This window comes from Bubalus kerabau, chromosome 22 (assembly GCF_029407905.1).
Source record: "Bubalus kerabau isolate K-KA32 ecotype Philippines breed swamp buffalo chromosome 22, PCC_UOA_SB_1v2, whole genome shotgun sequence".
Lineage (NCBI taxonomy): Eukaryota > Metazoa > Chordata > Mammalia > Artiodactyla > Bovidae > Bubalus > Bubalus kerabau.
Genome location: NC_073645.1, coordinates 8,001,426 through 8,013,658, shown reverse-complemented (window position 1 = coordinate 8,013,658; position 12,233 = coordinate 8,001,426). Strand labels below are relative to the sequence as shown.

The 12,233-nt window shown below is 39.1% G+C and overlaps 1 protein-coding gene across 1 annotated transcript in view; it reads right to left on the bottom strand.

The window, feature by feature from the left end:
• PCDH15 (protocadherin related 15) overlaps positions 1-12,233 on the bottom strand; it is a 1,792,715-nt gene that overhangs the window by 288,013 nt on the left and 1,492,469 nt on the right. Inside the window, exon 22 of the mRNA XM_055560763.1 lies at positions 10,453-10,581. Coding sequence (XP_055416738.1) covers positions 10,453-10,581 — 129 coding nt within the window. The remainder of the gene's footprint in view (positions 1-10,452; positions 10,582-12,233) is intronic.

Below are 12,233 nucleotides of genomic sequence, written 5' to 3'. Positions count from 1 at the left end.
GCTGGTTTTAGAAAAGGCAGAGGAACCAGAGATCAAATTACCAATATCTGCTGGATCATGGAAAAAGCAAGAGAGTTCCAGAAAAACATCTACTTCTGCTTTATTGACTACGCCAAAGCCTTTGACTGTGTGGATCACAATAAACTGTGGAAAATTCTGAAAGAGATGGGAATACCAGACCACCTGACCTGCCTCTTGAGAAACCTATATGCAGGTCAGGAAACAACAGTTAGAACTGGACATGGAACAACAGACTGGTTCCAAATAGGAAAAGGAGTTCGTCAAGGCTGTATATTGTCACCCTGCTTATTTAACTTCTATGCAGAGTACATCATGAGAAACGCTGGACTGGAAGAAACACAATCTGGAATCAAGATTGCTGGGAGAAATATCAATAACCTCAGATATGCAGATGACACCACCCTTATGGCAGAAAGTGAAGAAGAACTAAAGGCCTCTTGATGAAAGTGAAAGTGGAGATTGAAAAAGTTGGCTTAAAGCTCAACATTCAGAAAACAAAGATCATGGCATGTGGTCCCATCACTTCATGGGAAATAGATGGGGAAACAGTGGAAACAGTGTCAGACTTTATTTTTTGGGGCTCCAAAATCACTGCAGATGGTGACTGCAGCCATGAAATTAAAAGACACTTACTCCTTGGAAGGAAAGTTATGACAAACCTAGATAGCATATTCAAAAGCAGAGATATTACTTTGCCAACAAAGGTTCATCTAGTCAAGGCTATGGTTTTTCCTGTGGTCATGTATGGATGTGAAAGTTGGACTGTGAGGAAGGCTGAGCGCCGAAGAATTGATGCCTTTGAACTGTGATGTTGGAGAAGACTCTTGAGAGTCCCTTGGACTGCAAGGAGATCCAACCAGTCCATCCTGAAGGAGATCAGCCCTGGGATTTCTTTGGAAGGAATGATGCTGTAGCTGAAACTCCAGTACTTTGGCCACCTCATGTGAAGAATTGACTCATTGGAAAAGACTCTGATGCTGGGAGGGATTGGGGGCAGGAGGTGAAGGGGATGACAGAGGATGAGATGGCTGGATGGTATCACGGACTCGATGGACATGAGTCTGGGTGAACTCCGCGAGTTGGTGATGGACAGGGAGACCTGGCATGCTGCGATTCATGGGATCGCAAAGAGTCGAACACTACTGAGCGACTGAACTGAACTGAACTGAACTGAAATACATGCACACATGCATGTTCAGTCGCTAAGTTGCCATATCTTTCTCCAAAATACATACAAACATATTTTTAATATTTCTTCTCTGTTGCATAATCTCTCTCTCTCTTATCTTCTGCTGGCTATCTGTCCAGCCAAGGATTTGTGATCAACTGAGACTTCTTCAGGAGCTGGTATGAGGCCTCTTATATCTCAGCCCCACTCTGAAGATGACTTGCTGGCATGCTTGTGGTCCAGAATCAGACCATAGCTATAGATCTAGATTCTATCTCCACTGAAATATTACAAAGGGTACTAAGCAAAACATTACACTGACAAGTAAAGTTTTTTGTCAGTGGCTGTTTAATTAGGATTTCCTGATTTTCCTCACCTGGACTCAACATGTGCTAACCGATTTTCTAGAATTCTTCTAAGTAAATCTTCTGTTATTGACAGATGATTGACTTATTCTCAAATTGCCTCCTCAGCTCAATTGTGTCTTGTATCACATCTACATGGTATATTTATTTCCTTTTTAGGATCTTACTAATTTGTTAAGTTACTTCAGATGATACATGAATGCAGATGATTCCCATGAATACTGAGAGAATCCCCTAAGTCCTTTATGATGTTTTTCATTTCTTTGAATAAATAATCTGTATGGCACGTTTGACATTTCACATAGAGACACATAGTCTAATCTTACTGTGAAGCTTAGAATGGCATTGAAACATGTATAATATCATGTATGAAACGAGTCGCCAGTCCAGGTTCGATGCACGGTACTGGATGCTTGGGGCTGGTGCACTGGGACGACCCAGAGGGATGGTATGGGGAGGGAGGAGGGAGGAGGGTTCAGGATGGGGAACACATGTATACCTGTGGTGGATTCATTTTGATATTTGGCAAAACTAATACAATTTTGTAAAGTTTAAAAATAAAATAAAATTAAACAAACAAAAAAAAAGAATCTGCCTGCAATGTAGGAGACCCAGGTTTGATCCCTGGGTCAAGAAGATTCCCCTTGAGAAGGGAATGGCTACCCGCCTCAGTATTCTTGTCTGGAGAATTCCATGGACAGAGGAGCCTGGTAGGCTACAGTCCATGTGGTCACAAAGAATCAAACATGACTGAGTGACTAACAACACTTTTAATCTATATACATTTTACCACATCTTTACTGCTACCAAATGCATTTGAGAATATGGAAAAGATTCTCAAATTTAAGCGTGGTGAATTCCATCTGTGTATAGTAAGTTCTACATTAAAAAAAAAATAATCTTAGCCAGACTATTACTCAGTCATGAAAAATAGTGAAATAATGCATTTGCAGCAACATGGATGGACCTAGAGTTCATCACACTAAGTGAAGTAAGGCAGACAGAGAAAGACAAATATGGTATCACTTAAAAAGAAGAAATGATACAAATGCACTTATTTACCTAAAAGAAATAAAATATGGTTTCCAAAGAGGAAAGGTAAGAGGATAAATTAGGAATATGGGATTAACATGCACATATTACTATATATAAAATAGATAACCAATAAGGGTCTACTCTATAGCACATGGCACCCCACTCCAGTACTCTTGCCTGGAAACTCCCATGGACAGAAGAGCCTGGTAGTCTGCAATCCTTGGGGCCGCTAAGAGTCAGGCATGACTGAGCGACTTCACTTTCACTTTTCACTTTCATGCATTGGAGAAGGAAATGGCAACCCACTCCAGTGTTCTTGCCTGGAGAATCCCAGGGATGGGGGAGCCTGGTGGGCTGCTGTCTATGGGGTCGCACAGAGTCGGACACGACTGAAGCGACTTAGCAGCAGCAGCAGCATACAGCACAGGGAACTATATTCAATATTTTGTAATAACCTATAAGGAAAAATATTACCTAACCCTGACCTCTGACCACCTCATAGAGAAGACAACTGATCTAAGCTGTACCAGTTTTTGAAACTTGAATGTTCTGACACCGGGTGAAGCTGCTACCTTGATGGAAGTGCCCGTAATCTCCAGTTGCTGAGGCCTCCATGGACTGTGACCCATGGTGACCACTGTCAACATTAGGTCACAGTGGTGGGGATGGGAGAGAGGTTCACTGCTGCTTCAAGGCCAGAATCTGGCCACTGGGTGGCCATGGCCAGGGCTCTGGAGCTCTGCAGGACACAGCCCTCAGTCTGTTCCCATACTCCCAGCTCACCTGGCAGCCCCGTGGCCAGAGGACCCCAGGGAGAAAGCTATGACTTGCCTTTCACTACACTCTGCCCCAGGACCACTGCCAGGCTGACAGAGCTGAGCAGGACCTTTAATTTGCACTAAAGATTCCACGCTAAGCATCACATGCTGATAGTCATGGACTAATAGCTGAGAGCACATTCTGCCCCATTACAAACAATCTGGGAAAAAAATGTGTATATATGTATAACTGAATCACTTTGCTGCACAATTGAAACTAGCACAACTTTATAAATCAACTATACTTCAATTTTTTTTTTTTTTCCTGTTATTGCTTCTTTTTTTTTTTTTTTTATTTTATTTTATTTTTAAACTTTACATAACTGTATTAGATTTGCCAAATATCAAAATGAATCCGCCACAGGTATACATGTGTTCCCCATCCTGAACCCTCCTCCCTCCTCCCTCCCCATTCCATGCACGATACTGGATGCTTGGGGCTGGTATACTTCAATTTTTTAAGTGTATTTTTAATACTCTGATCAAACTTTTGCTCTGTGTAATCCATAAATATTGCTTCAGAAGTATTACCAACTAAATTAAGTTTGATACTACAATACTACCTTAATAAAGAAAAAGTTCCTTCATTGAATTATTCATACATACAAAAACATTAGGGCTTCTCTGGTGGCTCAGATGGTAAAGAATCTGTCTACATTGCAGGGTTAGATCCTTGGGTCAGGAAGATCCCCTGGAGAAGGGAATGACTACCACTCCAGTAAGCTTGCCTGTTGAACTCCGTGGACAGAGGAGCCTAGCTGGCTACAATTCATGGGGTCACAAAGTGTAGGACTCAACTGAGCAACTCACAAAATATTAGAACAAAAATTCAAAGTTGGTAACTCAAATTGAATATAACTAAGCATGCATATTTTGGGTCTTAGTGCATCTTAATAATTTTGAATAGCAGATAAAGTTAAATTTTATACAGGAGGGATTAGATCTGATAGAGTGCCTGAAGAACTATGGATGTAGGTTCATGATATTGTATAGGAGGTGGTGAGCAATCTCCAAGAAAAAGAAATAAAAAAAGGCAAAATGGTTGTCTGAAGAAATCTTACAAATAGATGAGAAAAGGAGAGAAGCAAAAGGCAAAGGAGAAAAGAAAAGATATACCCATCTGAATGCAGAACTCCAAAGAATATCAAAGAGAGATAAGAAAGGGTTCCTAAATGAACAATGCACAGAAATTTTCCCATTCTATGAAAAACTAGAGATGGGAAAGACTAGAGATCTCTTCAAGAAAATTAGAGATACCAAGGGAATACTTCATGCAAAGATGGGCACAATAAAGGACAGAAACAGGATGGACCTAACCAGAGTGGAAGGTATTAAGAAGAGGTGGCAAGAATACACAGAACTACACAAAAAAGATGTTAATGACCCAGATAACCATATGGGGGCTTCCCTTGCAACTCAGTTGGTAAATATTCTGCCTGCAACGCAGGACACCGGGTTCTATTCCTAGGTCAGGAAGATCCCCTGGAGAAGGAAATGGCAACCCACACCATTATTCTTGCCTGGAGAATCCCATGGACTGAGGAGCCTGGCAGGCTAAAGTCCATGGGGTTGCAAGAGTCAGACATGAATTAGTGAGTAAACCAGCACCATCAACCATGATGGTGGGACTTACTTAGAGCCAGACATCTGGAAGTATGAAGTCAAATGGGCCTTTGGAAGCATCACTACCAACAAAGCTAATGGAGGTGATGGAATTTTAGCTGAGTTATTTCAAATCCAAAAAGATGATGCTGTGAAAGTGCTGCACGCAATATGCCAGCAAATTTGGAAAACTCGGCAGTGACCACAAGACTGGAAAATGTCAATTTTCATTCCAATCCTAAAACAGGGCAATGCCAAAGAATGCTCAAACTATAGAACAACTGAACTCATTTCACATGTTTGCAAAATAATACTCAAAAATTTCCCAGCCAGGCTTCAACAGTATATGAACTGAGAAATTCCAGATTTTCAAGCTGGATTTAGAAAAGGCAGAGGAATCAGAGATCAAATTTCCAGCATCTGTTGGATCATAGAAAAAGCAAGAGGATTCCAGAAAAGCATTTACTTCTGGTTCCTTGACTATGCTAAAATTTTTTATTCTGTGAATCACAAGAGACTGTGGAAAATTCTTAAAGAGATGGTAACCAGACCCCCTTATCTGCATCCTGTGAAACCTGTATGCAAGTCAAGAAGCAACAGTTAGAACCCGACATGTAACAATAGATGGGTTCAAAATTGTGAAAGGAGTATATCAAGGTTATATAAGTATATTGTTACCCTGCTTATTTAAATTCTATGCAGAGTACATCATGTGAAATGCTGGGCTGGTTGGAGCATAAGCTTGAAACAAGATTGCCAGGAGAAACATCAATAACCTCAGATATGCAGATGACACCACTTTTATGACAGAAAGTGAAGAGTAACTAAAGAGCCTCTTAATGAAAGTGAAAGAGGAGAGTGAAAAAGCTGGCTTAAAACTCAACATTTAAAAAACAAAGACCATGGCGATCGGTCCCATCACCTCATGGCAAATAGATGGGGAAACAATGCAAACAGTGACAGACTTTATTTTCTTGGGCTCCAAAATCACCGCAGATGGTGACTGCAGCCATGGAATTAAAAGACACCTGCTCCTTGAAAGAAACACTATATGACAAACCCAGACATCATATTAAAAAGCAGAGACTACTTTGCCGACAAAGGTCCATCTAGTCAAAGCTATGGTTTTTCCAGTAGTCATGTATGGATGTGAGAGTTAAGCCATAAAGAAGTCTGAACACCAAAGAATCGATGCTTTTGAGATCTGGTGTTAGAGAAGACTCTTGAGAGACCCTTGCACTGCAAGGAGATCAAACCAGTCAATTCTTTTTTTTTTTTTTTTAATTTTATTTTATTTTTAAACTTTACATAATTCTATTATTTTTGCCAAATATCAAAATGAATCCGCCACAGGTATACATGTGTTCCCCATCCTGAACCCTCCTCCCTCCTCCCTCCCCATTCCATCCCTCTGGGTCGTCCCAGTGCACCAGCCCCAAGCCTCCAGTATCGTGCATCGAACCTGGACTGGCAACTCGTTTCATACATGATATTTAACATGTTTCAATGCCATTCTCCCAAATCTTCCCACCCTCTCCCTCTCTCACAGAGTCCATAAGACTGTTCTATACATAAGTGTCTCTTTTGCTGTCTCGTACACAGGGTTATTGTTACCATCTTTCTAACTTCAAACCAGTCAATTCTAAAGGAAATCAATCCTGAATATTCATTAGAAGGACTGATGCTAAAGCTGAAGCTCCAATACTTTGATCACCTATGCAAAGAGCTGAAGATTGAAGGCTGGAGGAGGAGGGGATGACAGAGGATGAGATGGTTGTGTGGCATCACTGACTCAATGGACATGAGTTTGAGCAAGCTTTGGGAGTTGGTGAAGAACAGAGAAGCCTGGCATTCTACAGTCGATGGGGATGCCAAGACTCAAACATGACTGAGCAATTGAACAGCAACAAAAATAACAACTTGAGCCATTTAATGAAATTAATGTATTATATAATTATCATTAGGTAAAAACAGGAGACCATTACAAGGCATCAAAATTCCATTTTTTGAACATTACAACTTCTCTGGAACTGTGCTGAATCAGTTGGATGCACCTTCTTTGGTTATCTTCCTTCTCCTTTGTACTTTCAAACTCATTTTAGTCTTTATGAAAACATGCTATTGCCTAAAAATCAGGACAATATTGCTTTATCAAATTGTGAGTGCTGAAGTCTATATTTCAATTTTTAATGCTGAAAAGTTATAGAGATCATTTCTTATCAAGTTTAAGAACTAAAAGATAATAAAGAAAAATTAATGCTACAATTCTTTCAAGATAAAGAATCCCTAGGAAAAGTGGCAAGAAAAGTTAAAAGAAACAAAAAGTTTAAATTAAAAATCAATCAGCATGCTAATGTCTATGTATGTGTTATGAGCTGTGGGCTCATGTGTGTTATTCCCTATGGGCTTTACTTAGCTCTCCAATGCTAATTAAATTAAAAGAAATGGAAAGATAATTTTCCTAAATTTCTAATATCTGTTTATTTTATCTGAATACTTGCTAAATATAATCAAAAATTTGTTCAGTTGTTTTCAAAGTGGCATCCTAGACTGACAACTGCAATTTAATTTTCATTATGATTAGACTATTATATTAGTTCAAGCTTCAATGTCTGGATTATTATATTTGCCTTCCAATTCAGCTTTCTGGATTTATCATCTCCTATTACAATCTACTCAGGAGTAATCATTATAACATAATAATCTAGTGGTGCCCCATCCCAGACCCTCTAGAGGTTCCCTCAGCACCTATATGGCATAGAGAAACATTTATGATATGACATAATTTACTTAATATAATTATGACATTATCCATTCTGTCACCTTTCTTTTGAAAGGAAACCCCTATGCCCTCCCAATTGCCTTCTCACCAGTATGCATCCTTCATGAGTCAACTTCAACATCCCTCTCTTTCTCTGTTTTCAGCACATGCCCCTCATAGATTTAGTCCTTTTGTTTGATTGGTTTAACAGAAGCTGTCAATGGCCCACACATGTTCCTCAGAATAAGTATTCACTCTGGTCAACTACCCTCTGCTAGTAACTTCAGTCTCACTGGATGGCCTTATATCAGAGTTGCAGAGAACTGGTTGCTTGGAGGCAGGAAGTGCAGAAAATATGCCCCCATCCACAGCATCACTGACCAAGAACTCTCAGGTTTTAGTGTATGAAATTACCAGTCTCATCACTCTCAGGATCAATAATTCTGGGGAATGTGTTTTGTGTCATTTCCCAGAATTTTCCCTGTGGATTAAGTTCTAGTTCTCTTAATTGTAGCTGGTTAACTGTCTAGTCAAGGCTATGGTTTTTCCAGTGGTCATGTATGGATGTGAGAGTTGGACTGTGAAGAAGGCTGAGCGCTGAAGAATTGATGCTTTTGAACTGTGGTGTTGGAAAAGACTCTTGAGAGTCCCTTGGACTGCAAGGAGATCCAACCAGTCCATTCTAAAGGAGATCAGTCCTGGGTGTTCTTTGGAAGGACTGATGCTAAAGCTGAAACTCCAGTACTTTGGCCACCTCATGCGAAGAGTTGACTCATTGGAAAAGACTCTGATGCTGGGAGGGATTGAGGGGAGGAGGAGAAGGGGACAACAGAGGATGAGATGGCTGGATGGCATCACTGACTCAATGGACATGAGTTTGGGTGAACTCCAGGAGTTGGTGATAGACAGGGAGGCCTGGCTTGCTGCAATTCATGGGGTCTCAAAGAGTCAGACAGGACTGAGCAACTGAACTGAACTGAACTGAACTGCAATTCCTTTATTGGCTTCCTTCTCTTCTCTGCCTCACTTCCACTTCCTCACTTCCCTACTAGTATTACTTTAAGGTCTCAGAAAGAAACTATTTATACCTGAAACTTTGTCTCTAGGTTTTTTTTTTTTTTTTTTTGTTTTTTTTTTTTTTAATTTTCCTTATAGAATCCACAGTAAAACTTTTCATACCAGAAGTATTGTGTGGGATTCTGGAGTTGAATGGCTTGTTTGGCCACATGACATAAAGACCACCTGGCATGCTGTAACAAAAAAATTACAAGACTCTCTCTTGTGGTGAAGTATAAAGGTGTAAGGGGATGCATGCCTCTCATCAATTTCTCCAGGATTTGAGAACTATAGTGACATTCACAATGACAATGACTATTGAGTTGATGGTTCTTGCAAGTATTGTCAGTGCTCTCAGAAAAAAAAACTGATGAGCCCAAGCCTAAATAATAAGTTCTCCATGACAGTATTTAAAGACACTCTCCTTTTTTAAAGTTAGAGAGGAGACTGGACTGAAAAAATGGACCTTTTGTTTGACTGTAATAGTAGTTGAATTGTAGATATTTACTGCAAAGCAACAGCAAATCTCTTTTTTTACAACTTGAAGGTCTGAGAGGAAAGAGGTAGGATCCTAAACCTGAACTTGGGAAAGAAAGTGTATTGTTTTTTTGTACAGAGATCACATAGATGCCTTATCTGAGATTAGCACTCCAAAATACATGTATGTTCCTTCAAAATTTTCCTTCATCTTATGGTTTCTAGACCACTATATTCAAGACCAGGCATGCCCTAACTGAAAAAAGCATTGTCTCTGATTTAAGAAAAACAGGATTATTCATCAAAAGGGTAACAAAAACTGGCTAATATTTCTGGTTAGAAATTAAGAGAACATGCCTAGGAATGAGTGTTGAGTACACTGGACAGGAATGCATCTGAAATATAAGGTACACTTGTTATTTAGTCAGTAAGTCCTGTTTGACTCTTTTGCAACCCTATGGACTGTAGCCTGCCAGGCACCTCTGTCCATGAGATTTTCCAGACAAGAATACTTGAGTGGGTTGCCATTTCCTTCTCCAGATTATCTTCAAGGAGGAGGGATCGAACCTGAATCTCCTGCATTGGCAGGTGGATTCTTTACCACTGAGCCACCAGGGAAATCCCTAAGGTACACAGGAGATGCTAAAAATATGTTTACACAAGCAAATGACTTTACATTTAAACACTTGTGTTCTGGGTGTGCAATTCCAAATTTATACTTACTGGTACTACTAGCGCCACCTGGGAAGCCTGTGGATAATTACATGCTTCTCTAAAAATTCTTGTAATTTCAGAAAATAAAAATATATATTAAATAAGAAAATAATACTCTCAAATAAATCAATGTTTAAATTACACAATGGTCATAAAATATAAATCAACAAACTTAAAAACTTAAACGGAAATGCACACAATATGATTAATTTAAAAAAAAAAGGCTTGAACGTTATCCAGCACAGTGATCAAAGATGAATGCACTTTATTACCACCTTGCCTTATACCCAAGTAATTTTACTGATTGCTTTCAAATAATTCTGATGTCCATCTTTTAACACCTGGCATTAGTTGAATCTCTTTTCAAATTAAAGTGTAAAATGTTTACTCACTTATAAATAATACATTTAAGATACATATACATACTCCACTTACCCTTACTTGACCCACAAAGGCATTGGCTTCTTCTTCTACCACTGACAGGTTTCTGGGCAGATAGGGATCAAAGACTGGTGCGTTGTCATTGACATCTGTCACTACCACGTTTACTGTGGCAGTCGAGGTCTTAAAGAAAAAAAAAAAGTGATTAAATGTGAGAGGAGTTATTTTTATTTTGATGTCAGTTAATTGGTTATCTGGGCATCTGTCTATCTGAAAAGCATTTCATTACCATTCCTATTCCTTAGCTTTCCAAAAAAAGACAAGGAAAAAAAAGGAAGCTCGCAATCTTCAAACGCCTCAAAAATAAATAAATAAATGAAAGTCAGATGGGGAAAACAAATGATGACATTAAGGGGCAAGCATCTTCTTGAAAATGTCAAGTATTTCCTGGAGGCTTACTTTCAGAAAGTGCTTTTACCTTTATCTTGTTCACATTTTATGGATGGTAAGCTTTTATTTATATACACATGCACCTCTTTTTTCTCTGAAATGTAACATTTCTGGAGTTTTTACCATGTACATGTTGCACTGTTCAAAAATATAACTAGTACATTATAAGATAACATGGTATACCAAATGAGTATTTTCAGGTAAGGAAATACTACCAGAAAATACTACATTAGTAATTTTCTAGATACACATCTAAACCAAAAGTCTGAGTATCATACACTGCTAATTAAAAAAAAAAAAAAAAAAAAAAAAAAACCTTATGGTTATACAGCCTAAGGAAATGGTAAGTGGGCAACCCTACCAGTGGTATGTACTTCCTGGCTAAAAGGTGAAATCCCTGGCCTGATGCAACCTGAGAATATAATTTAGGTCAATGACTTTTGCATAATCGAGGAACATCTTCATACCTGATGCAAATGGAAACTGCTCTTTCTAATCAAAGCCTGAGTATAGTTTATGACCTCCACCCATCTCTGCCACATGGTGGGGAAGATCACAGAAGGCTGAGACCAAAATCAGACAAAGCAAGGATGCTAGTCTGGAAAATGAAAAACCCATAACAGGCAAATAATAAGTAGGAGGAAAAAGCAGGATAAAACTATCATGGGTGAATTATTTACATTTCTTTTTATAAAATACAAAAAAAATTGTCCTAATCTGTTTAAGTAAGGTGGGGTGAAACACTAGAGAACTGAACGTAAAGAAATCACTTAAAGGAAGTGAATCTGAAGAAATTTTGCAGTGGTCATGGGACTATGGATGTCAAAAAACTGGATTTCCCAGATAATGACTATGGTGTGATAACTCACTTAAAGCCAGATATCTTGGACTGCGAAGTCAAGTGGGCCTTGGGAAGCATCCCTATGAACCAAGTTAGTGGAGGTGATGGAATTCAAGCTGAGAAATGTCAAGTCCTAAAAGATGATGCTGTTGAAGTGCTGCATTCAACATGCCAGCAAATTTGGAAAACTCAGCAGTGGCCACAAACTAGAAAAAGTCAGTTTTCATTCCAATCTCAAAGAAAGACAATGTCAAAAAATGTGCAAACTAACACACAATTGCACTCATTTCACACCCTAACAAAGAAATACCCAAACTCTCCAAGCTAGACTTCAACAGTTTGTAAACTGAGAACTTCCATATGTTCAACCTGGATTTAGAAAAGGCAGAGGAACCAGAGATCAAATTGCCAACATCCGTTGGATCATAGAAAAAGCAAGAGAATTCCAGAACATCTACTTCTGCTTCATTGACTACGCTAAAGCCTGTGACTTGTGTATCACAACAAACTGTGGAAAGTTCTTGAAGAGATGGGAATACCAGAC